Source organism: Excalfactoria chinensis, chromosome 1 (assembly GCF_039878825.1).
Source record: "Excalfactoria chinensis isolate bCotChi1 chromosome 1, bCotChi1.hap2, whole genome shotgun sequence".
NCBI lineage: Eukaryota > Metazoa > Chordata > Aves > Galliformes > Phasianidae > Excalfactoria > Excalfactoria chinensis.
The window spans coordinates 174681011-174708257 of record NC_092825.1 but is presented as its reverse complement, the minus strand read 5'-3'; the positions used below and the strand labels follow the sequence as shown (position 1 = coordinate 174708257).

At 43.1% G+C, this 27247-nt stretch overlaps 1 protein-coding gene across 10 annotated transcripts in view; it reads left to right on the top strand.

Annotated features, from left to right (window-relative positions):
• The window catches only part of FAT3 (FAT atypical cadherin 3), a 399084-nt gene that overhangs the window by 176565 nt on the left and 195272 nt on the right, over window positions 1–27247 (top strand). For all 10 annotated transcript variants that reach the window (XM_072326829.1, XM_072326826.1, XM_072326828.1 and 7 more), the window contains one exon: window positions 3396–3710. In XM_072326829.1, the coding sequence (XP_072182930.1) occupies window positions 3396–3710 (315 nt within the window). The remainder of the gene's footprint in view (window positions 1–3395; window positions 3711–27247) is intronic.

Here is a 27247-nt window from a genome sequence, read left to right as displayed (position 1 = left end):
GTGGTGCTTTGCAGATTGCATAGGACAAATGGATTGTGAGGAATGCGACGGAGAGCGTACCCCCGGCACCACTGGCTTGATTGATTGCTGGTTTATTTCTGAGGGTGCCAGGAGCCCAAGGAAGTGCTGGCTTCAGTCCTTCAGGGATGCTGTAAAATGAGGCAGTGCTCTCCGAGGGGGACTTGAAGAGCTGGCGTAGAGCCTGCTTACTTGGATTTCAGCTGCCCTGTGTAGAATGGCAGCATTGCCTCTGTGATGTGGCATCCCGGTGGACAGCAGAATCCGTTTTTCTGCCTGGTTCATGAATGCGTCTGCAAAATTGAGAACTTCTTTTTTAATCACTTGGAAATTTTCAGGATCTCTGCTGCTGCCTCCTATTTCTTGCTTTGTTTAGCTCGGGTGTCGTTGCCTTAGTCATGTTTCTCTTCAAATTAACAGGCAGCTGGGATGTGCAAACCGCAAAAAACAGTCCATAAAGAACCTTCCAAAGCCTCTCCTCTGCCCTTCTGTACCTGAAAAAAAAACAACCTCTCTTCTTCTTTATTATCTATTTATTTCAATAACCTTTAAAATAGGGAGGTTTTTCTTTGTTGTTCTTGTTGTTGTTTTTTCATTTACTTACAGTATCATAGAATCATTAAGGTTAGAAAAAAAATGCTAAAGTCATCCAGTCCAGCTGTCAGCCCACCCCTTCCATGCCCACACACCACATCTCAGTGCCACATCTCCATGGTTCCTGAACACCTCCAGGGATGGTGACTGCACCACCTCCCTGGGCAGCCTGTGCCACCGCCTCACCACTCTTGCTGAGAATAAATGTTTCCTAATACCCAACCTGAACCTCCCCTGGCACAGCTTTAAGCCATTCCCTCTATTGCTGTTACCTGAGAGAAGAGACCAACCACCATCTCACCACAACCTCGTTTCAGTGAGTTGCAGAGAGCAATAAGGTCTCCCCTGAGCCTCCTCATTTTGTGGGCTTTCTTACACAGAGATATTCTCACCTTTTCTTATGCTTTCACTCAGCTTACTTGAGTTACCCCAAGGTCAACCCATGGAGATCTCCAGGCAGTGTTTTGAGCTCAGACTCCAACACTGTTGCCATTTTTCCTTTCTTGCCATACTGATGAAGAAACAGTAGTAATAATAAATGGTTGCCATTAGTCTTCAGAGTTCACCCCTCATCTGAATTTGACATCTGTCTGGATGGGTTAGATACTCTTGTGTGCACTCTTGTGTGTGTGAACTACATCCCCTTAGTCAGGAAATCAGCATGGACAGACTATGCAGGTCATTCAAGTGGAAGGGGAAGGTGCTCCCAGAGGTGACACAGGATCTCACCTGGAGAACCTGAAAGGGGAAGAAGACTTTATTCTTTATTTATCGAGCTGCTGTGTGTTGACAGGTGAAATGACAAGACGCATTGAGCAAAAGGAATTAATTTATATCTGAGACCTTTTAATAAATCAAAAGTAAAATGAAGAATCAGTGTAGCAGCCCCACTGGCAGCTGCTAACACTTGTTTCATGATCCTATCTGTCTGAAATACACAAAGAGAAAGGAATTGTTGCCAGGAGTCATAAAATGAAGGAAAAACTCAGAAGATAGATTTATTAGCATCTCAATTTTTGTGCAATTCAGCTTCATAAACAGAGGTTAATCTGCTAAAACCTTCCTTGCTCTCACTGGGGGAAAACCCCACTCATTTCAATTTGCGTTTAAGGATCTAAAATAATTCTTCTTGTCGTCTGAATAAATCAACATCTCAAGAAGCAGCAGCGTTCGTCTTTTTTTGGCCTCACTTTTTGCCCACGTGGATTTATTTATTTATTTCCACAAGATGTTGTTTATTATGGGCTCTTCTCATCCCTGCGATGTAATTTCTCTTCTGGACTTGTGGGCATTTTCATCACACTTCACCACATATTTCACCCATGTCTCTACAGAAAGTCATTATGTAGCACAGCCGGCTACTGACAAGAATATTTAGAATACTCTGCCTTTATCCTACAGTGCTGTGCTGTTCACCTTTCTTGGGTGAATAATCTATCTCTGACCTGATGTTTTGGAACAAGACCTGAGCCCAGATGTGGCTTGAGTTGGCACTACCCCTTCTTCCTTTCTCTCTGTATGGTTGATAAAGCTGTAGGAAAATATCCGTCAATTCAAACTAGTGTTAAAAGGTTAGTAAAAAAATCCCAGGCTTGAAAGAAAAATGCATAAAAAACAAAAGTGCATCCTAGAAGATAAACACAAGTAGAGCAGACATCTCAGAACCGTTTGGTGGCCCTGTGCTGCCTCCTGTCCACCAGATTTGAGTGGGGATATCAGGAGCTGAAGCCTGACTCCCAGGAACTGACAGCATCCCTTCTGCTCAGGGATTTTCTGTCTCATGATGGGAGTGGTACTCCCCAGGGATGAAAGTTACCTCCTCTGCCTCTTCCTGCTGCCCCTCATAACAGTGATGCAGTAAGTTCACTAGTAACTTCAACCATAGGATGGGTTCTGCTGTAAGATGTCCAGGGAAGTTTTCTCCAGGGCTGTTTAGATCATTAGGTGTGCAAAGCTTTATCAGGCCATCAAATCTATTCCATCCCCTGCTGGCTCGTGAGTACAGGGCAGGCATTTTCATGGCTTCTCTTCAGGAAATGTAATAGACTTTCCAGTTGGCTTTTAAACCAAAGGTCATGGCTGCGTCCAGGATCATAAATGGAATAATTGCTAGTTTCTAAAAAGCCAAATTTGATGCATAACTTGTTGGACAGGAGCTGAAGAATAATGCAGATGAATTACAGTTGAACTGCAGATAGTGCATTAAGAGAGATTCCCAGCATCCCATACCCTGCACTGCTGAGCAGTTCCCAGAGCCCTCTCTGCTGGGTGCTGCTGCAGGCTGGGGGCTCTGAAGGGTCACCTGTGATTGTTATGGGGCCCCTAAAGCCTCTCTAAGACTTCATAGAAAATTGCAGGGCAGTCTGATTCTTAAAGAAGACACCTTCATTGCTAGCACTGAGCACAGAGCTCTGGTTTTGTCCCTATTTCTTTGTGCAGTTCATAGCCAGTGATGAGCTTCTTCCCTGTCAAGGTTTGTACAAGCTTGCATTGCCAGCAGAAAAGGAAGGCATTGCTTCTGTTACTCAGCTGCAGCCCCAGCATGGAGCTGGTGATGACATTAGGACACTTACAGAGAACCATCTATCTCAACGCAAAGGGCTGAGATGTTGAGCAGGTTTCAGGAAGCAGTGGCTGAGGTTCTTTATATGCACATATTTAGTTTTGTAGGGTTGAAGCATTTAGTAAATCTGCATGCAGTTCTGTCATATAGCCAAATCAAAATAGATGTGGTTTTTCACTGATTCTGTTCTTGAGATCCTCTGCTTGCTGTTTTTCTACAGGAGTTGTCTACACAGCGGATGTCCTTGACCGGGAGACAACCAAATCCTACTGGCTGACAGTGTATGCCACTGACCACGGGGTCGTCCCACTCTATGCTACCATCGAAGTCTACATCGAGGTGGAGGATGTGAATGACAATGCCCCGCTCACCTCTGAACCCATCTATTACCCATCCATCATGGAAAACTCCCCGAAGGATGTATCTGTCATTCAGATCCAAGCCCAGGATCCTGACTCAAGCACTAATGAAAAACTGGCTTACCGGATTACAAGTGGAAATCCTCAGAATTTCTTTGTAATCAATCCCAAAACAGGTAACAAAATCATGCTACTTAGTTGTTTATGTGCTTGCTCCCCTTCAGGATCTGTTGGCGTTGCATTGCTTTTTTAAGCTGTGTTTTCTTCTTAGTTATATGCCTAAAGCATCTTCCTGTGCACTTGTAAATGAGCACATGGCAGCTGATGCTGCTGCAATGATCACTGTTCTGTAGGTCACTGAATGGCTGCCGGCTGTGGCCTCTTTTCTGTGTCTGTAGGGATGAGACTTTGCTTAGCAGTGCTGGGAGGCAGATTCAAGCTGTTGTAGTTCGTGAAGCAGAGCCTCATGCTTTGTGACACGGGGTGGCTCCGCTGAAGTGAGTGGCATCACACTTGACAAGCACCTGTAATTAGGCTGCGTGTTATGGCAGCTGGATGCAACTGAACAGGTTGTTTCATATAAAAAGGCAATGCAAATGATCTAAAAATCCTTTCAGCCTTTAAGAAAAATCTATGGGGCTGTGGTTAGCTGTCCCAGCCCCACTATGTTGGAACAACCCTGGGCATCTCTGTGCCCTCAGTGCCACCCTTGGGCTGTGCAGATGAGGATGTAGATGTCACCCAGTGTCATGAGTGCTCCATTGGATGCCTACCTGTATTTGACCACAGGCAGTCCTCATTCCAGCATTTACCATCTGTCCTTGCTCGTGGTCTGTACGGGGAGGCTATCTGACCTAATGGTGTGGGCTGGAGCTGAAGAGTCAAGGGGCAGTAGGCTGATCTGTGTCAAAGTAGCTCAGAGGATCCACGCAGTTCTCATGCTCCTGGTTTTGGTCTGAGGTTTTGACTTTCAAGTTTGTATATATCTACTACAAATTTCTACGCAGCTAGAGAAACAAAAGAAATACACCTGAGAGGGAATATTTGTACTGTGGTATAAGAAAATGATATTCACTAAATAACTTTTCACCATGTGGCTGGGCAAGCCTAATGCAGTGCATAGCATAAGAAAGGGTCAGGATCATTCAGGCACAAACCCAGGTGAAGAAATTGTAGAGCATGTGTATTCACTTTGTTCAATCTGGTGAGCCCTAAGGCACATATCTCACTTATTTTTAACACTTGAAATGGCCGAAGATGGCTCTTCCATCTGCATCCTTTCCCTTCCTCCCCCAGCCCCAGAAATCCCATATGGACAAAATAACGGAGTTAGGACTCTGCCATGTTTAATGCATGCACATCTCTGCCATTGGTTCCTACTACAGAGCATCCTGATCAGCACAACTCCACTTATCCTAATGGCTTTGGGTTTTGGTGTCACACACCAGAGGTGGGTGCTCAGTTCTGGCTGCTTCTAGCGGCAAAGGGTGCGGGGTGGCTTCCTCCCATGCTGGAACAGATTGTGCTGGACCAAGAGCATCATCCTCTTGAACTGCAGCTGAGGATGGTTCATCTTCATTTTGTGCTGAGAGAATTGGTTTCGGAGAACTAAAAGGCATCAGCACGGTTAACATTTTACTGTTTGGGCAACCCAGCCCCCATTGCATTAGGTGAGGCTCCCAGCCAGTGCATAACTGCATGAGGGGATAAATCATCCCCTTCCATCCAGCCCGCTTGGTGCCAAATGCAGAGCGGTGCAAGCTGCCAAGGCTGCCCCTTCTCTCTTGTTTATTTTGCCTTTGATCAGGCTGATGAAGTGTGTGCATTCTGAAGCCCCTTGTCCCAAAAAAGAGAGCTCAGTCACTTGAACAGAAGGATTTCGTCTTCCCTTGTGAAGTATTGAAGCATGATGAGTTCTGCCCTCCTCATGCTCAGCTCAGAGCCTTCTTCCCGATGGGAGGCTGGCGTCCCAGGAACAAAAGCCTGATGGGTTTGCCTAGAAAACCTCCCCAAAATCTCCAGCCAGGACTTTCCTGCAGGGAATTACCTTTGCTAACACAGTGATTTAGGCTCTGGTCATTTATATCGGTGACTTTGCACATGCAGAAGAGATTTGTAGTGTGCCAGCTCAGCGTGCTTGCTGGGACTCAGTGACACTATAACTCATGGAGCACTTTGCACAGCAGCCGTAAATGTGGCAGTGTGCTGTATAATCAAGATTAAAAGGTTTAATGTGAACCCAAATATGTGATGATGGAAGGGAGTGTGGGTTGAGTGAGAGCAGTCATTTGTGAGAAAAGATCTTTTATTTTCTTTGTGGGTTTGGGAGTTCAAACAGTGCCAGCAAATTGACACCTTGCTGCTGTGACTCACTGAGTGTCTACAGGCAGCATGAAGGTCCCAGCACAGACTTTTTATGTCCTTTTCTGGGATGCAGGAGAAGTTGGCCTCAGCTGGAGAGGGGAAGTTCTGAAGCATGTGGGTGCTTTTATGGCAATCAGATCTGTTTCTCCAACACCCAACTGATGGGGCTTAGCTGATGTGCTCCAGGTAAATCTCTCATTGGATTTGCCACTGTAAATGACTGCCATTCAAGCTTATGACAGTACTGCCTTCCACTGGAGCTCTTTTTCAATAGCTTAATAGTTTGTTCAAGTCATGGAAGTTTCTTGAGGCACATGTACTGCTCCAGCATGTTGCCATCTGGGTAAGGCACTGAACAGAGGTACAGGGAGTCCAGGATTTGTTCCTGGTTCTGATACAGAACTGTAAATGCAGTCGAGTCCTACAAGTTTTTGTGTCCTGATTCATTAAGTGAATAGTAATAATAGAGGCAACAGTACCCCTTGTATGCTTTGTCTGTAGGTACAAGATATCTTTTATTAGAAAACCTGTAACTTTCTACGTAATTATTGCATACAATTCTGGGGATCCCAACACAAGAAGGGCATGGAGCTGCTGGAGAATGTCCAGAGGAGGGCCATGAAGATGATGAGAGGGCTGGAGCATCTCTCCTATGGGGACAGGCTGAGAGCTGGGACTATAAGCCTGGAGAAGAGAAGGCTTTGGGAGACCTTATAGCAGCCTTCCTACCTGATAGGGGCCTACAGGAAAGCTGAGGTGGGACTATAGCAGGGGCATATAGCAGGGGCCACCACCCTGTGGTGCAGGACCTTTCCCTCACCCCCAGCTGACCATTCCCTGATGCATCTCTATGCCATTCCCTTGGGAGCAGGGAGCAGAGCTCAGCACTGCCCCTTCGATTCCTTGTGAGGAGCTGAAGCCTGTTCTGCTTGCAGTTGCATAAATCAGGGGACCTCAGCCACTCCTTATGCGTCTTTTACCATCCGGACACTTTGCAGCCCTCCTTTGAACTTTCTCTAAAAGCTTTATGCCCCTTTTATATTTCGGTGCCCAAACCTGCACCCAGTGCTCCAGGTGAGGCTGCCCCACATAGCGCAGAAAGGAAGAGTTGCTCCCCTAGGAGCCAGGGTGTGCCACAGTGCTGTGGAAGCAAGACCAGCACACTGCCAGCACCCCACCTCTGCTGTGGGTGCAGATGGGCCTCCGGGGCTCTGCTAGATCGTGTTTGGGGTTTATAGAAGTTGTTTGGGGTCTGATCCATATGTCTGTGGATGGGATTAGAGTTAGGATGGGGATGCACTTAACTCTCCCGTGTGCATCTAACTGGTGTCATTTCATGGGAAGGTCTTTGTTTTCTCACCTCTATTTATTTTCCTAGCACACGGCCAAGCATCATTCTGCGCCTCCGAGCGCGCTTTTATCTTGTGAGCTGATATTCATAGGTACAAGCACTAAGTGAATAATGTCACACATGAGTACGTGTGAAACCATAAATCACCCACGCTCGAGAACAAGGGAGCCTTGTTCTGCAGCCTGGTGGAGCCTACTTCTACAGCTTAGGGTCCAATTCAGCAATTTCTTTAGTTTTACTGGGCAAGGGGCATTGCCATTTATGTTATTGTGAGGGGGTGGTTATGGTGTTTTTCAAATAGCTGACAGTGGCTCTCTTGGTTAACATTACCGCAGGGAAAGGTGTAGTGATTCCCGTGCTTTTGTATCTCAGTGACATCGTGCACCCAGCAGTGTTGGAAGCGCTCCCACCGTCTGGCACACTGCCTGCCTGCCTTCAGGGTCAAGCTAACACCTGGTGGGGTTGATGTGGAGCTTGGGCTTTCCCTTCTTACCTTGACTTTTGTGCAGGGGAGGACTTGATCTCTGCATTTAGCTCCTGCAGCTGGAGGAGCAGCACTGGTGGGGGCTGAGATTTGGGGCTGTGGCCAGGGAACAGGCAGACAGAGAGAATGAGCCCATGGGATGCCATGGCAGCTCCCAGCCTGGTGAGTTATTTTGGGGTGAGAAGCTGGTGGAAGAAGGTAAATAAAACGTGTGATGGAGTTATAAAAAAATGATTGATTAGAGCCGTAAATTCTTCTTTTATTTCACGTATATGGGTGTTAATTTCACAGCAGAGCACAGTGGTAATTTACTGCATTGATTTATTAGTTTCTGTGCTCTGAAGAAAATAATGAATTTTAATTCAAATTCTTTATTTTCTGGAGTTCCACATATATTGGACAAACCCAATAAGGTTTTCTTCAGCCTTACGTTGATTAAACGGTATTTTAACTAACCCTCCAGCAGACCAAACTTAGCTCTCACGCAGAGTGATTCTGTTGATGTTTATGTGTTTGCTCTACATTCACGCTGGTCTGTCTGAGAATGTTGTTTACAACTTGCTTTGGCTCTTGCTGGCCATGTTTAACAAAGACAGCCCCCTGGCATTCCCAAAACAGTATTTTCTGAGGCTTTAAAGCACACTGCATTTAACGTTGGAGTTAGAAACTGTGCGTGGAGGTCAATATATCATCTCAGAGCGGCAATTCTCAGCTTCTGGAAGTTGTCTCTGAACTGTCACATCAAGATTTGGCAGAGGCCGGATGTTTTCGGTCTGAAGTAATATTAATATTTATATAAGCTAATTTGGGAGTAGTGAGTGTCAGGTTTTAATTGGTATGAATGCTAAGGAAGATAATACCCCTTTGAAGGCTTTTCTTTCTTTGCACTTAGACAGCATAGGATCCTGCTGGGGGTGAATGCCACATTTGCCATGCCCTATAAAACCTGGACTTCACCCTCCTGCCCTACCTCCCGGTTTTTACAGATACTTTTGCCTTCTATACTCTTGGAAATCTGTTGGGATTTAGTGGTAGATAACATTTCAGAAGGACACATCTTGATCTATTGAGAAGAACATTTCAGTCATCTTAATAGTCCAGTTATTGACATTCATGTTGTACTTTGAGTTATGCCAACAACCATATGGATAATGAATGGAAGCAAAAGCAACTTAGTCCCTGCTGCATGCAGACATTCGGATCTTTTAGTTTTAAACTCAAGCTGCCTTTGGTCATTGGAAAGACTATTGATTCCATAAAGCAAGGGGCATTTAAAACTTCTACCAGACCATTTGAGAAGCTGAAACAAAATAACTTTTTGATAACATTTTAGGGGACTTTTAAAAGAAGTCTGTTCTTCAAGAATAGACCATTTTGTATGTTCGTTCTTGAACATCGATTCTGCTTCCTCTGTCACTTTAGAGTTCTGCTGCATTACTGGAGGACCAGACCTGCCTGAGATTGCGGTTGATGGTGTTTATGCTTTTAAGGTCTTTTAAAAATGAGAATGAGTTCTTAAGGCATCTTGTAAATGAAGGCCAGTAGTTTTTGGGTTGCTTGGTTGTGGGTTTGTGTGTAGGGGGAGGGTTGTTCTATTTGCTTATTTGTTTGTTTGTTTAATTATATTCTAAGCTGCTTTCTCCATCCAGAACACATTAGGTGTTGCGGTGATCAAACTGGGAAATCACTTCCCTCCCTGCTGGAATGTCCTTCTGCAGTGTGCCTGGTGGTATCTCCCCCACGCAGTTGGTGTATTGCCATGTTCAGCAGCTCCATGTGTTGTGCGACAGCTGCACAGATTGTGTCATGCTCATTGCCATTCATAGAACCAAGGAATCACAGAACTGTAGAAAATCTTGGCTTGGAAAGAACCTGAAAGATCGTCTAGTTCCAACCTCCTTGCCATGGGCAGGGATGCTACACACTAGACCTGATCAGGTATCCTCAGTCTTTCTCCAACTCAGCTGACCTGTCCAAGATCATATGAAACTCTGTGACAGAAGCAACCATTGATTGCAGATCTCTTAAATTAATGATGAATTTGAAGTCTTCATTCTCCCTTCTGTTATGGAATCAGAGAATCATTTGAGTTGGAGGGGACATGCAAAAGTCACCTAGTCAAACTCCCCTGCAACAAACAGGGACATCCACAGCAAGATCAGACTGCCCAGCACCTGATCCAGCCTCACCTTGAAAGTCTCCAGGGATGAGGCATCAACCACATCTCCACATCTGGATGCAGTGCTCCAGGTGAGGCCTCACAGCACAGAGCAGAGGGGCAGGATCACCTCCCTTGCCCTGCTGGCCACACTGCTTTGGATGCAGCCCAGGATACAGTTGGCTTTCATTTTATTTTATTTAATATCCAGCTCTATACAAATACACAGTTCTCTTAACAGTTGCACAGTCCAGCCCAATATATCATAACTGATCTGTAACTATCCATAACTAACATAGATTTACAAAATGTAATTCCCTTAGCACATTAGCTAGCTTCCACTTTCTGTAATTTATGTTATATCAACACATACTAAACGATCTACTCTCTTTTCTTTCACCTCTCAATATTATTTAAAGTATAACTCTTAATGACTTCTTTATTATATGCTAACTACTAAAAATCGAGCTTCTGAGTATTTTAAAAGCTTTTAATTTCTACTTTGGGATGGCTCATTCCTTACTTGACCCCATATTTCCGATGGTTTGAGCTTGGGGTTAGCAGCTCACAAATCAAAGGACCAGAGATGTTGCAGTTATGTATTAGTCAGCAGAACCCGAACAACCTACCAGGCGCTGTACAACGTATTTAACAAAGTTGCTGCCTCAAGGAACTTGTCATAACAACAATAGTAATAGTAATAATAATAATAATAATTAGGGGGAAAAAATAGAGTTAACAGGGAGGAAAGGATGTAAGTCATCAAGTCCATCTGCTTGTCAGTGCATATTTGCTCCCTGGAGCACGTTCTCAATTAACTCCTGAGTTGCAGCTCAGCAGTGGCGCAGATCTTCTTTTGGTTTTGAATGAGTTATTTAAACTCACTGCTTTTCTTTTTTCTTCTTTTTTTTTTTTCCAACTGGAAATATTTTCTGACCTGTATTTGTTCTGAAAATTTGTCCACCGTGTGAATTCTGCAGATCAAACGGGCTGTGAAAATGCAATCTACTGACTTTTCAGGCATGTCAGCATTCACAGACATCCACATACGGTCATGTTTTCGTAGGCACATTTTTACTCCTAAAATGATAGGTTGAAGAGGAGTGAAAAACTCTTTCAGATTAAGTACTATAACCTAGTGCCACACCATTGATTCCATTAAAAAGATGAGAAAGCTTGGGCTCAGCTCGCCCATCTCTTCCTTCTTCCATGGCTGTGATTTCCCCCACGCTCTGTGTGTGTTATCTGTGGAGGGGATGGAGGTGTGAGCCGTGTCACCTTAGTTGAGACTACAGTAATGCTGCTATTAATAAAATAATAAATCCAGCCTTATCACCTCTGCTGAACAGACTTGATTTCTGCTAGCAGTGGGTTTTGATTCCTGAAGCGCTGAATACAGTTGAGCTTGCTGGATGGCTCTGATATCAAGTGCCTCTTTTAAAATTGCTTTCACAGATACAATACTGCTCATAAATGTCATTTTTTTTTTAATAATCAGCAGATTTAAACGTGGCATATAGAAATTTTACCTTTCTTTAGATCTCCATGATGACCTTTATTCCCTCTTTCACAGTAAGAAGCTTTGTGACAATTCCCATTGACTTGGCTGGTCTATTGTGTCCTCACTTACTCAATAAACATCTTTTAACCCGAGCTCTCAATTTGATTCAGTAGTGACTTATAAGTCTGAAGGGCAGTAGCATGGCATGAGCCCACGAGTCTGCATTTGCTCAAGGAAAAGGTTACTGCCTGATAGGAGAACAAAGCAGGGAAGTACAGATCCTGGGTTAATGCCATGCCACTGGGGAGGAATATCCCCATAGATGTTAGGAGCCTTAGGCCGTCTCCTATCACAGTCCCATGTTGAACCTCTTCGACATTTCCCTACTGGAAAATTACTCCCTCCTGCCCTGCTTCAATACAGATTCTGGGACAGCAGGAATTTTACTACTAATCCCATAAGTCTATCTTTTTGTATGTTGCAACTGCCATGCTATTGTCAGAAACATCAGGAAAGCAGATCTCTATCATATTCACAATGCTGGCTGACTGTCACCTTCTGTCCATCAGTCTGATTTCTCTGTCCATGCATTTCCAGAAGCCTTAACCAGTCAGAACTGGTCAAGAAACCATTTATCTTTTTCATAGGTTGTTCTGTTCCTTCACTAGTTTGTAATTAGGACCGTTGCATTCACTTCCAGGTAGATAAATACTCTTGATATAACTATTATTAATGACAAGCATAACTGAGATTATTGGGTGAAACTCTGCACCGTAAATATGGAGTCACAACCCTGTTAAACACATGCACAAGTCAATGGATACTTGTCATATCCCACCACACGTTATTACGATAATAGCAGTGAATGCCCTTATGTTACAGTAATTGCTTGTGGCCCAAGCCTGAACTCTGGCAAGGGAAATTAGGTTTGTGAGTTATGGATGCTGAGACATGGAGCCTGCGAGTGTGGTGTTCATGTAGAACCCTGTGGGTGGAGCAAAGCAAAGCTGTGATGTTGGGCCAGGTGAGGGGAAGGCAGGGGTGGGGGGATAAGGACTTTTGGTTTCTTTCAATTTGCTACTGCTTTTTAATCAGTCAAGTAACTTGCATCTTGCTGTTGCCCAGCAGTTAGAGGTACTAATTGTGCTGGTGATTTTGGACAAAGTAGACATGCTAGGATCAGAACAGACATCGCTAGCAGACATATCAAAGCAGATATTGCTAGAATCAACATTTTTCTCTTTTTCTTCATTACTGTGAGTATGCTCGTATTTTCATCTTAGATGAGGCACTTTTCCTTGCTTGAACGGTGTATCTTCACCTTATTGAATGAGCATTTTCTCTCATCTCTTTATGGTCTGGAAGTTAGAAGTGCAGCCTGCAGCCAGTATTTGCTCCCAGGGTAACAACCATCCGCAGCTCTTAAAGATCAGGGATGGAAAATGAGACCGACCTATGCTGCATGTGAATATTAAAAGAAATAGTTTGGTAATGGGAATAAGAAGAGGAGGCAACTGTAAAACAGGTGTGTTTGCATAAGCCATTGTGATGTCAGTAATCGCAGTGTTAATTTTTCTTTATCTTCCATCACACAGGAGGTTGCGTCAGCACCTAATAAACTTGCAAAGCTTCATCACCTTGCAATTCAGCTGAACTGGTCTGATCACAGCTAAGGTTAATAGCAGATTAATGTTATTTTTCCCCTTCCCTCTCTGGCTCTCTGTCTCCATTAGAATTGCACTGTTGTAACCAAAGATAATTATTTCCTGTGAAATTATTCTCCCATCACTTTCCCCCTTCCCTGCGTGTTAATGAGAGAGCTTTTCTCTCACTGGTAAGATTGACACAACTTCTTTGAAGTTAGTAACGCTGTTGCCAGTTCTTGCCAGTTAAGTATGTGACCTTATCAGTATAATTGTACAGATCGCATCGCCATATGTCTAGATGCACTGAGCTTAATTTAACAGAAGACATATATGTATAAAAATAAAGCAGTATCTGGGGGTTAAATATTGGAAGACCCCCCCTAATCACAGCTTCCATCTTATACAAAACTTTCTGCAGAAATCTCAGAGCCCCAAGTTAAATGTAAAAAGTTTCCCTGTAAGGGACTCTGGTCTTGTAGCTGTATTTTCACATCCATCATCCCGTGGCTTCTATGGTATCTGCACTTTCTCACTTAATGTACTTGCATGGTGTCTCTTCCCTTGGTAGCAGAGTCCTTCATGCCATGTGGTGAGACAGAGCAGCAGTGTTGGCCCTTTTGTGCAAACCAGAAACTTAGGCAAAGAGCACTGCTAATAAGCTATGCCAATAGAGAAGATTATACAGTCTTAATTTACCTTCAAAACCACTGGCTACGTACAACATAAAGCCTTTTTGGTGAGGGCCCAGACTGCCCCACTGAACCTCTGATGCTGATCGCACACCTCCTCCCTCTCAGCTGCACAGTGCCCTGGGTGGGCATGTAGGAGCACCTGTTTCCTACCCTATTTCCAATTAACCCACCATTTCACATCCCCGCGTTTCAGCTCCTCCTCTCTTGCCCAAAGGCAAGCTTGTGATGCCCAAGGGCAAAGAAGGATTCCAGTTTGTCCTTGTCCGCATTCAGGACCTGTATGGCTCTAATGAGGCCTCCAAGGCATGTAGAGACAGAGCTGACTCATGTCCCTTGGGAGGGTGAAGTGAAGCCCGTCACCATCAGCCTGATGCTTGCACAGCAGCTTGTCAGCATGTCTGATGTTGTGGGGCAATGAGGCAAAACCAGAGCTCTCACCTCCCGGGCTGCCCCCACACAACTGTGTTCTTTGTTTCTCACCAGTACATTTCTTTGTACTGTTTTTGCAAGAACATTTTTGCTCATTGCATCCCGTGAATGAGTTGATGTCATTGTCTGCTATGGGTTTGCTGCCATCCTAAGAGAAATCTCGTGTTTTTGTCAGATAGTTTTCATGCAAGGAATCTGTGCTACAGCGATCTGTGTGTCAGGCAATCAACAAGTAGCTTTTCAGATCTTAAAGGGATTTGGTTTTGAAACTGCGTATTTCCTGAACTTCAGCTTAATAACAGCATATGAACATCAATGCACGCTCACTTATTTGTTAGAGTCACCACAATACCCAAAAGATAAATGGGAGACTGCTCTGCAAGAGAATATTTTGGCTATCGTTAATTTGCTTCCATTCACCATATGCTCATATTTTCTGACCTTCACTTGAATCACTGACACCGTGTAGTAATAAAAAGTGCAGTACTAAAAAAGTAGTTTATGAGAGAAGCACAGGTGCTTATAGTACTAAAACTTGGGCTGTGTGATGCGCTTTATACCACCCACTAATTTGGCCATCTTATCCTTTAGCAGACATCATTATTACAGGAGGATACTGTCATTGCTGAAAAATGTTCAGATCATTTCAGTGACAACGGGGCATTCTTTAAATCTCTGAAGAAATGTTGTACACCTGTGACTTTACACTGTTCAGAGGGATCCTTTGGGACAGACAACTGAGGAAGAAGTTTCTCATTTTCATGATTATTCCACGAATTTGAGGCAATTCTTGAGATGGAACCTGGGAACGTGTTACAAATAACGCTGGGGATAATTGTTACTAAATCTGATCTGTTGAATATGTGTGAATTAGATTGATTAAACAGAGAGAATAAACACACAAAAGATTACCCAAAACAGGTGAAGAGATGGAAAAATGTTAGATAGTATTAGCAGCTTAGATGAACGTGATGCAGTAGGTATTTTTCAAGTGAGCCTATAATTTCTTATGGGATTTATCTCATTTTTCTTTTCTTTTAATACTTAATGTAATCCAACTGATTAAGGGAATGTTATGTATTAAAGGGAAAAAAAAGCAATAAAGCAGCCACATGACCAAAATCAACTGCAGAGTAGTCTGCAGGGACAAACTGCCACATTGACTCAGTAAGGTGCCCATGATCTGAATTTCTGTGCTTGTAAGCCCCTCTTTGAGTTTGAGTTGTGTTGATTTGATAAGGAGAGAGTCCTCCACTGAGTGACGCACAGCCTGGCATCAGAACGACTGGAGACAGCGGTTCCATCACACTTAAGTGAATTCAGCTCCCATCTGTCTAGTTTGTTCTCTCCTCCCCCTACCTGGTGTTGAGGAGGGAGGATCAAAAAGGCATAAATGCAAGTATCAAAACAGGCTGGGCCATGACCTGCTGGAGAGGAGCTCTGCAGTGAGGAACCTGGCAGTCCAGGTGGACAACAGGTCGGCCATGAGCCAGCACTGCCCTGGGGGCCAAGATGGCCAATGGGATCCTGCAGTGCATTAAAAGGAGTGTGGCCAGCAGCTGAAGGGAGGTGATCCTCCCCCTCTACTCTGCCCTGGTCAGGACTCACCTGGAGTACTGCGTCCAGTTCTGGGCTCCCCGGTACAAAAAGGACAGGGACCTCCTGGAAGGAGTCCAGCAGATGGCCATGAAGATGATAAAGGGCCTGGAGCACCTCTCTTATGAGGAAAGGCTGAGTGACTTGGGTCTGATCAGCCTTGAGAAAAGGAGACTCAGAGGGAATCTGATCAATGTTTATAAATATCTTAAGTGTGGGAGCCAAAGGGACATGGCAGACTGTGGGGACGGGACAAGGGGAAACAGCCATAAACTGAATCATAGTAAGTTCAGCACCTGAAGTTCCAGAGGATCTTCTTCACGGTGTTGCTGATGAAGACCAGGGAGGTTGTGGATTCTCCTTCTCTGGAGATTTTCAATACCCACCCGAACACCTTTCTCTGCAGTGTGCTGTAGGGGGTCTGCTTTGCAGGGGGAACTGGACTCGATGATCTCTAGATGTTCCTTCCAGCCTCTACACTTCTGTGATTCTGTGATTTCCACCCAGTTATTTATGCTGGAAACGAGAAAGCTTCCTCTCCACCTCCAAAGCTTCTGTTTTCGCTTTTAGCACTGAATTGTTGTGCAGAATAGCTGGGATTTTACAAACACCCTGCAAGGCATCAACTTAACCTCTTTAACTTGCTGTTCTGTTAACAACAGAAACACAGCACCGAGAATTCGCTAGAAGATTTAATGGGAAAACAAAAATGTCAGAAAAAGAAAAGTTTCTGTAGAGAGACTGTGTTCTGCTTATCAACAAACATAAGGCAAGAGATGGAAACCTCAATCAGATAATATGTTTTGTTGAAAAGACTGTACAAAGACGTGTACAAAACATGTACAAAACAAAAACTGCTCCACATTGAAGAGTGGTTCACAAAGATCTGAACTGTGTGTGTATTTGGCTTTTGCTGTCATGGACTGTCACCTTTACCACTGAGAATGCTTCTGCCAAAAAGCAACAAAAAAACAGCAACAAAAAAGCACAGTGCCTTCAGGATACCTTAATTTCCTTGTATTAAGGGCTGTGTGGTATAATGAGAGACTTCTTTGCATTCGTATTCTTCCTTTACTATTTAGAAATAATTCAAGAATTCTAAGAAGAATTCTGTGAGGAAAAGCAAAACCTGTGCTGCCTCCTGGTAAGCTGAAAATATGACTTTTTAAAGTATTTATTTGCAGTTCTGTAGCACCTTCATAGTGGCAATCATGAGGCAGCACCCTACTGAGCTTGGCAGTGTAAGTGGAGTAAAAGATGGTCGCTGCACCAAAAAACTTGCAATCTAAAGGGAGCCTGAGACAACAGATGGGAAAAAGCAGATGGAGATGCCAGAAGAAAAACCAAGGCGGTATTGATCATCCTTCAGGGAGCTGAGACCACACTGTGAAAACAGGCTCATAGAATCAGTAAGGCTGGAAAGACCATTAAGATCATGCAGTGTAACCGTCAGCCCATCACCACTGTACTGCCAAACCATGTTGCCCAGTGTGACATCTACCCTCTTCTTGGATGTTTTCAGGGATAGTGACTCCATCACCTCACTGGTGTGCCTGTGTGTGCCCACACCATTGTCCTGTTCCCTCCTGACACTGGGCAACGCAGGAAGGAGATGGCGGAATGGGTTTGTCCTAAGTTATCACAGGAATGGGAGGGGGAAACAGTGGTGTTGTGGCATGTGGCTGACAGATTCTATCACACATGCCATGCTCAGCAAATTCTGACTGACCCTGCTTGCAGGTGACAGTGTTGGATGCTCTGGCTTGGTGTTTGTGCACCCAACATGGTGCTCCATGGGGGCTGGAGCCTCAGGCTCCAAGTGGCTTCCCCAAGTCTTCTTGTATGAATGGCCTCCAGGATGTGGTTGGCATTTCCATGCATTGCAGGGGTGAGATGAGTGCAGCGCTTGACCTCCTCCCTGCTCTGTCTCATGTCAGCTCCTCAGCTCCTTGCTGCCTCCAGCTGAGCTGACTGCAGATGCATCTGCAACAGCATCCACAGGGACATCCCCCTGCCCATCTCTCAAATGTCCCTCTATGGAAAGCATATTATAATTGATATGTGTCTATATATTTGTGCCAATTTTTTGTCCAGCTTGAAAGGTTGTTGTTTTTTTTTTTTTTCTTTTGTTGTTTTTTTTTTTCCTGTTTTTTTTTTCTCATGCTGTTTTATTTATTTTTTATTTATTTTATTTTATTTTTGCAAATGGAAAGGTTTTCCAACAGATACATTCAAAGTGTATTTTTGTCTTGAATTTTTCCATTCAGAACATGTATATAAGTTTTTTTTATATAGGTTTCTGTAGGTTTTATATAGGTTTTTTTTCCTCCCCTCTTCATTCTTTTTCATGAGAGAAGAAAGGCAGCAGCAGTCTTAGAATACAAGTGCTTGATTACAGATCCTCTGGACTGTGTATGTAGAGCCACTTGGAAGGCTGAGCTTTTCAAACACGGTGCCCAGCTGTGCTCTTGAAAGGTGAAATTCCTTTATTTTCAGGAAAAAAAGCTGGCTAGTCTTCTCAACAGAGTTAAAAAATACAGTATCTAACAGAGCATCTCAGGTCCTTCCTCCAAATCCAGAGCTCAAGGGTATTTTTATAGGGAAAATTTAGAGGAAGACACAATGTCTACAACCAGAGTGAGATCTAGGAAGGTGTCTGGATGCCCCATTTCTATTGTGTGACATCTGTCCTAGAGTTATGATCCTAAATGTTCTTCCTTGCTGTGTAGGCAGTGGGACTCACTTTTAAATGAAGTTCAAAGTCCCTTGTCAGATCCTCATCTCTTTTCAAGCATGTCTGCATCCTGTGTCAAGCCAAGCACTTGAAAGGATCACATCGCCAAGGTTTTCAGTTGAAAACCTAGAATTCGTATTGCCTCCCTTAGAAGGTGAAGAATTTCAGCCTGTTTAATTTGTCAAGAAAACTTCTAAGAGGTGATGCCTTCACAGTTTGTTGGTGCCTACACAGGGACAGGACTTCTGACAAAAGTTTTCTTTCATCTAAAAGATAAAAGGCAAAAAAGACAGTGGAAGGTGAAGTTAGTGGAATTCAGACCAGAAAAAAAAAGAAATCGTATTTTTCTGTCTCTGGATAATATTAGCTGTAAAGGGGCTGTTCTGAAGTTACAGTCCATGAAGCAGAGGCTGAGCAGCGAAAGTCCACAAGTGCTGTTATGCAGGTGCTCAAAATAGATGGTCTTACCTGCACTGAAAACCTATAATTGCATAACAAATAAAGTTTAAACCCAAAATGACCGTAGCCGTGTAGTGTGGGTAGTGATGGCAAAGCTCCATTTTGCATAGAAAGCTGGGAAGGAAGGCCATGTCTGTTCTGGTAACAGGTAATATATATTCAAATACATATCTGTATGTTCCAGTATTTTCCTGCTCTGGGCTTCTCAAATAGCTCTTTTACCATGCAACTTTATAAATAAATCAATTAAAAAAAACATATTTAACTCATTTTATTGCATATATTCCTATGGTGCTTCTAACAAAACAAAAACGAGCAGCTGTTAACTGCAACTCGTCTTAAATACAGGAGCATCATTTTCTTGTTCCAACACGGCTGAAACATTTGCAGACCACATTCTGTTTAAATCACTCTTTCACTGATAGCAGAGTTTAATGGAGCTTTTCAGGCTCTTCTTGTTAGAAATTTTTTGGATTAAAAAGTTTCCTATCAGTTCCTGCACAGCAATAAGCGCATTCAGCGAGGTGTGGTGTAAGAGTGACTTCTTCCATTTCTACGGGCAAGTAACATTTTATCATCATGCAGCCTTCCTGCAATTTAGTATGCTGAAAGAAATTAATTTGACTGTTTACAATATTTAATTTTCAATAATTATTCAAGCATATATAACTGCAGACGTTTACAGTATGTAGTAAACAGATGGATTAGCAATTGTGCATGTAATTAGAAATTACACTTAAAATACAAAAGTGCGTTTGAATATTCAGTTGCTTTTAAAATGAGAAGAAAAAAGTAGAAATGTAGCTCAGAGTGGCTTAGAAATGCTTTATGGGAACAAGAGCCTGTGAAGTGCCCTTCATAAGTGAGTCCTTGCCATAAAATATTCACTGCATTGCAATTGCAAGTTGCGTATGCATTTTGTTTTTTAAAGATAAGACTAACGCGTTCCAACTCAGTGATAATTCTGGCACTGGTGTCATCTCGGGATGACTGCGGGTTTACTTTGCCTCCATCCAAGAAGAAGCATCCCTCTTTGCTGCTGCACCCACACCATCAGCAGGGCTGCTGGTGCTGCCCATGGACCCAACTCACACCTCAGCCTTTCCTCTTCCAGGGGCTGCTCGAATCCTGACATCTGAGAAATGATTTTGTTAAGACAAGATAAATCTTCCCCAGAAATAGTGGAACTGTCAGGATGTGAATGTACCGTAAATGAGTAACTGCCTGATCTTATTACTTTGGAGTTTATCCTTTTCCCACCTTGAATTTTGTTGCAATCTTTCATTCTGTCCGGTCGAGATTGATTTGTAAGATAGGTGGCACAGCAACCGTGGTAAAGTCATCAAAAATGCCAGCAAATTATTCTTAAAAGTGCCTTTTGAGAAGCCATTTTAGATGCTTTTTAAAATAGCACTGCCCATGTGGGCTTATAATGAAGTCCCTGCCTTGACTTCCTTGATGCGGTGCGTTGGCATTTCCACTGTTTCATATCTAACTCAGCGCTGGTGTAAAAGAAGCTCAACTTCCTTTTCTCTGCTGGCTTAATTAAAAAAGAATAATAGAACAAAAATGCCACTCTTTTGTTACACAGATGCTTGTAAAGGAGTGACTAGAACCATGCTGCAACACCTACAAGACGTGAGCTCATTTTTTTCCTGCTCTCAGTGAAGTCAATGGGATTTCTGCCATTGCCGCAGATGGGTGTGGGACTGAACCCTTAGTGTTTGTCTGAGTGTGAAGAGAGAAAATATATTTAGCTGGGCTCCTATGAGACTATTAGATACAAATCCTTGTCTAGGATAACTGTTGGAACCGATTTCCGTGGCATTCCAGCATAATGACCATAAATTATTCTATGAGTGTGGAACTGTGGAATAACCCTTCCTGCCGTGTCTGTCTCCTCATTTTAAGGGGACTGTAACAAAACATGGGGAAAAAATGCAAATGTTTTAATTCTTTGCTCTCAAAAGTTGACTGTATTTAAAGAACTGTTTTAGCTTCAGGAAAAAGTCACTAAGTTGAAGATATTTCTGTTGCTATGGCTGTAATCCCATTATTTTTGTAATGTTATTGTACCACCATTTTTGATACTGTGCTCCATTTGTTTGCTGATGATAGAAATGATTTTATTCAAGACCTTCCAGCACAGTGCATGAAAGTCTTACTATTTTTCCTGCTTGTACATTGTCTGGTTTACAGGTGAAAGCGGAGTTTTTGCAGTGTGATGGGACAGTGAATGAGCAGATTCATCACCATAAGGTCACAGGGGTTATTAGATCACCTGCTCTGACCCCACACAAAGTTCCAGTTGTAGAAAGTCACCTAATTACTTCTGCACTGACACGTCTAACTGGTATTTGACCAAATCTTATATTCCAGGAAGTTACTGACTCAAAGGCTACAAGACTTTTTTTTCCAGATGCTTATCTCCTTCATTCTTTGAAATGTTTGCTTTATTTTTCAATTGAATCTGTCTGCCTTTTCTTTCCAGCTGTTGGCTTTGGTTGTACCTTTCTCTGCTGCAATAAAGAGCCCTTTACTCTCTAGTAATTTCTCCCTCTGCAGGTACTAAGGTGCATTAATGCAACTATTAATTAATTATACATAGCATAGTTCTTTAATGCAGATAGAAGAAGCACTGATTTAATAAGCACTAGATTGTAATTGACTTCCATGTAGGAAAACACAGGTGGTTCTACCCCTAAAAAGCCATGGTCACAGTCCAGCAGTGACCTCCAAAGCCCTTCCTCTCCAAGTCTTTGTATTCAGAGTCAGACTGAATGCAGAGCTCCAGAGGAGCTCCAAGGAGCTTCCTGACGTGAGCAGCAGCAGCCGCCATTGCAGCAGAGGAGTTGTTTTAGGTTATCATTCATAAAAATTATTGCTCATGGCTCTGGCTTCCATGGTAAGCTGATAGCTGCTTAATTTCTTTTCGGCATAGATAGGAAGTGAATGCATATGGCTTAGCCATTTGTCATCTATTGTGTATATTGCTTTCCTCCCCAAGGGCAGATTGCTGAGTTTTGTTTATGGTTAAAGATGAAAGGTTGTTCTTTTTTTTTGGCTTTTTTATATGTGTGTGTTTTGTCTTTTGCTGTGTTTCATTTACTGTCCAAAGCTGGAAAAACTGGTATTACATCTACACACGCAGGAAGCATTTTGGGGGTTGGGAATTTAGACAGCTGGTAGATTAATATGCTTCCCAGTATGTATTTTCTGAAATGTACAGCAGAAACTCAGAGAAATTCCCACTGTCTTCCTCTTTGTTGCCTCTACATTCAGGTTTGCACACCTTGCAAGCCTGGCCAATGTGGTTCATCAGTCACAATCAACGAGTAGTACAGAAGAGGAGTAGTCTGGTCTGATCCGATTGGTCATCCTTAGGGACAACTTGGTCCCCCCAAAACACCAACACTGGCATCTAGGCTACTGGTTGTTGCTTCCCCATCAATTCATTGACCCTGTTGCCTGTCCAGAACGATGCTTACTTTGTTATCTGAAAGTAAAAAGTGGCTACTGACACAGAAAATAATGCAGCAAATCAGTGCGAGGAGTGCTTTTGAGAAACACGGCTTCAGGGGTAAGAGGTTTGCTGTAGGCACTGATAGAAAGCCATGACAGGGTCACAAGTTTGAACTCGACTCCTCTGAGCTCCAGCTAAATGTGTGAATGATACAGGATTCAAAAGTCTGGTACAAGATGCTGTATCTGAAGCACAAAAAGAAAGTACATCTTTGTTGTTTTCATTTGCCTTCCATCTTAGGATAGACTGAACAGATTTTCCAGCTTTAATTCCACAAATACAGGTGTGCTTTTTATTTTCTGGGGGTTATTTTCATTTTATTTTTTGTAAGTGGAAACTGAGAGTCTCTTGTAATTACAAGAGTCTCAAGGCCTGGAACTTAAATACTAAATAATAAAGTTAAATACTAAATAATAAAGTTAATACTAATAATAAAGTTAAAATACTGAGCATCAGAAAAGGGTTGATAAATGCTTGTCAGGGTCCATACAGATCACAGACTTCCAGGGAGCAAAGTATACAGTGACCACTTGCGTGCCTGGCTTCTTGCAATGAAACTGTGTTGAGCACAGCTTTATGACTGCAAGCACTAGCAGTAATGATCCTTTTCTTCCTTGCTGTGGTCTTGTGTGAGCTATTTCATTACCGCCTGTAATGTGCTTTGAGACCTTGGATTGAAGAGCAGGGTGATTATTATGGTAGTTTAATAATATTGTTTAGAAGGATATAATATGCTGCGGCACTGGATTTCACTAAAATGCAATCTGCATTCAGTGTAAATGCTCTCCATCACCAAAGTCAACCTGCAAAGTCACACATGGCGTTGCTGCTGCTCTGTCTGTGGCTGCTCAATGTGCAGCATGGTGACCTTCAGACCCCAGCACTGCTGCAAGACACAGCTCCACCCCAGTCCCACACCTTCACTGAGAGCTCTGTTTGCATTTAGGGCTCCCTGGAACAGGGCAGGTGGTTTGCCTATCATGTATTGATTTATGTGTTTTCTAGCAAAAAATTCTGTGTGGCTTAGTTCTTGGTGATCACCAACCATTAGAGCCAGCTCTATTCCAACTGTCATCCAAAATCAATGCATGGTGCTGTAGGTTTCAAGGCTGGAAGGAGCAGATGTGAGCAGATGTTTGGAGACGTGCAAATTTCAAATTATCCTGCAAGTGGAATGACCTTTTTCCATCTAGTTCTATGATCTTCTAGGTGTTGTGCAACTGTTGAGACTGTTGTGCTCTAGGGCCTTTTCTGTCTCTTGCTTTTTGATGAAAGGAAGATGTAAGGTCATTAAAAGATAACGTTTGACGCCTAATTTGGTGCCTTAGATACTGTAGTGTATATACCAAGGTATATATACTCAACTGAATTTGGCTGTGTTTTATTCAGATTTTTGCATCATGCTTAAACATCACAGCACCTAAATGCCTTTCAAGAAATCATTAACCGATCCATTTAACATCTCCAGGAAAACGGAGGCTTATTCTGAATACTAAATAATATTAATATACTCTTCAAACCCCCTGCCGCATTAGAGCTTATATAAGCCAGTAGGATAAAAAAAAGTCAACCCTCTTCAGTTTCCTTCTGTAGTGAAAGCCAAGAGAGAAAAACCTCCAGAGTGCAGATCTTCCTATTATGGTTTTATTTAGAAGGGGATGAATGGCTCTTTGACTGCCCTAAAGAGCAAGCAGCAGTACCTTAACATAGCCCTCTGGAGTCTTACCACAAGCATGGCAGAACATGTGGCTCCAGATCAGAAGACCAGAAAGCAGAGGGATGCTTCAGGGTGAGAATTTCCATGACTTTGCTTCTTCTGTCTTCCTGTTCCCTGTCACGCAGCACTGCTGGGCACCACAGGACAGGTAGCATGCAAAGTCTTTACTCTTTCGTTCTCCAGCTCAGCAACATATTCAGTAAAGGAAGAGGGAAAAAAAGGTGGGAAATGATGCACATATATATGTACTTTGGCATCCAGCCTGTTTTTATATTTTGTTTATCTTGGGTCTGGAACAATTAATTTTGGTCCACTCTGGGACCACTGGGACTTCTGTAGGCTGTCATAGCATAAATGATGAAAATGGCAAAGCTGGTCTTTTCCATCCAAGAGAGCATGTACATTTTTCCCTTTCTTGGTCACAGAAAATGGGAAGTGACAAGAAGCTTTCAGATTTGGCTTTTCAGATTGATTCCTGACTGTATGTGTCATCCAATACACATAAATGCAGCTTAACGATAAATTCCAAAGGGAAAGGAGGAATTAGGAGGGGATGAATCTGACAGTACAATTCTTGGTAGAATACAGGTCTTCGGCTGATGATCATCTAGTAACAATTAAAGATCTTTAACCTTTTGAACCTCCTGTGGTTTGTGAATGCAAAATGAAGTGTGCATCTCTCTGAAGATGCTGCATGGAAGAAGAAAATGGAAAAAAGAAAAAAGATGTTGGAACTATCAGGTTTTCATTTACATAGCAAGCCTGCTTGTTACTTGAATTGTCTTTCAGAAGGCAGTTTGCAGAGAAGGAATATTCTTCCGACGTTACTTACTGATATCAAAGCTGAGGGGAGTACACTGGTAGGCACTGGTGGTCTTTCTTTTTCCTCTTTTCTTGTCTGGTTAAAACAAATCCTAATCAATGTTTGGTTGATTGGATAATGATTGGTTAATCATTAAGATACAAAGTTATAGTTTTACAAGTAAGCAGGCAATTTTCTCTCTGTAGGGCCATTAGAATTTAATGTCACCATTATGGCCTGGTTTTCCTTACTCTCAGTTAAAAACAAACAAACAAACAAACAAACAAACAAACAACAGAAAACTGTGGCCATGTGGGCTGAAAAGGAATCTGCAGTGACTAATTGCCTGCAAGCATACACTGCTAAGAGATGGAGGCAGATAAAATTGTCAGTCGTTATTTAAATGGAGAGCTCAATACTTGTGCTTCACTATCGCTCAAGGCTCCAGCAAAGAGTTACTAATCAGCAGCTGTTAAGAAGGAGCGTATTCTCACCATCACCAAGAGCAGATTGATTAGCCTCAGCTTTTCCTTTAAGGATGAACAAAAGGGCTCTACATTTTGTGTATCGTAATGATCTTCCGAAATGAGGCCGTGATATTTTCCTGAGTCTGCAAGTGTCTGCAAGCCTGTTTTGCCTCTCTGCAGCTGTTGAGGTATAAATAGGCTGTGTGGGCTTCTGCAGGAGTCTGGCTGTGAAGTCTCTCACGGATTGTGCTGTTTTTGACTTGCTGCATTTGGAAGTGCTCCCCGGGAAGCAGTGGGGGCTGCGCTGGCGCAGGGTGCCCTCACAGCAGCCAGCGGGTAAAGCGATGGCAACCCTCTGGTTGTGCTTGGAGAAGAAATTGTGAAGCCCATCGGCTTTTGTAGCAGCGCTTAACTAGAGACCGAGGTGCACTGCGGTCTGGATGAAAAGGCTGCTGAGGTATAGGTGTCACGCTCCTCCCTTCAAAGAGCTGCAGCCACCATCAGGCCTCCCCTCAGCCTGCTCTGCCCCGTGCTGAGCACATCACGGACCTCAGCCTTGAGAGGTTTGGTGCTGGGGAAGGTGTTGTAGTGGAGGAGAAACCTTTATAATCTTCTATACATTACACCAGCAGCAGGTTAGAACTTCCCTCTGATGTTCTGGTACTATGAACTTGTATCAGACACAGTGCAGGAGAACTACATGCTCCCTGGGCTCGGTTCATTCCCATTATGGTACAGAATTGCTGATGGAGAAGACCCTGAAGAAAGGAGATGGAGAACATCCACTGGCTTTCCTCATTTTGTTATGTTTGGGGGCTGTATTCAGAAGTCTTTGAAATGGAGAAATTGCCTGCTCACCCTATGCACCTTATTGCTAGCGCTTGTTTACAAACATCATTCTGATCAGAGCATCTTCATAGGTTCTGTATTCTTCAGGTTGGCAGTACTGATTAAATGGCAGTGTTGCTCATCATAATTTCCTCCTCTGCTGCCTTTGGAAGCAGAAAGCAACCCTCTCAATAAAGGTATCAGAACCTAAAATGAATGTCTTGGACCTGAGTCCCATTATTGTACTTTGGTTGATCCAAATTACTTCTGGGATTACGAAGAACAAGGAGTGAAGCTTCAGAGAGCTCTCAGTAGCTTTCCTCAGCCCCACGGTAACCTGTTAGGAGGTAGATTGATGATGAACAGTACAGCTTTGCATAGTATTTTTGAACAAGATATAAAGAGACAGTAAAACACAGGAAGGGGAACTCTGTGAGTCACTGGTCGTTTTTTATGCTGTCAAGTGCCTTAGTACAAATCATGTACAGTTGGAGCTTTTTTTTTTTTCTCTGAACAGCCCCAAGATATAATTGGTGAAGATGTCTCTCAAGGCAAGTTTAATAAAAGGGCAAACTTCTCATTTTCCCAGTGTTGACATTGACCAAAACATCCTGAAGTCCTGGCAGAAGAGCAGAGCCTGATTAATGTCTCTGTGACAAGGGGAAGGAGACTAGCAGAGGCTGAGCCTGCTCGTCAGTCTGTCATTATGACACCTTGTCACGCACACACATGCCACAAAGAGCTCACCAACCTTGTTTTGTTCCGCATCAAGTTTTTGTTTGAGAATTTTCTCCACTGGGAAATCTGGAAATCTGATCACTTAGTTGCATTAGCAGACATAAAAAGCAGATAGAGTGTGCTCTTTGTTGCAGAACAGGCACTGTACGGGGCTTGAACCATTGTGTCTCATTTCTTCTTCATAATAGTAAGAGGAGATTTAAATGGGACATTAGAAGGTATTT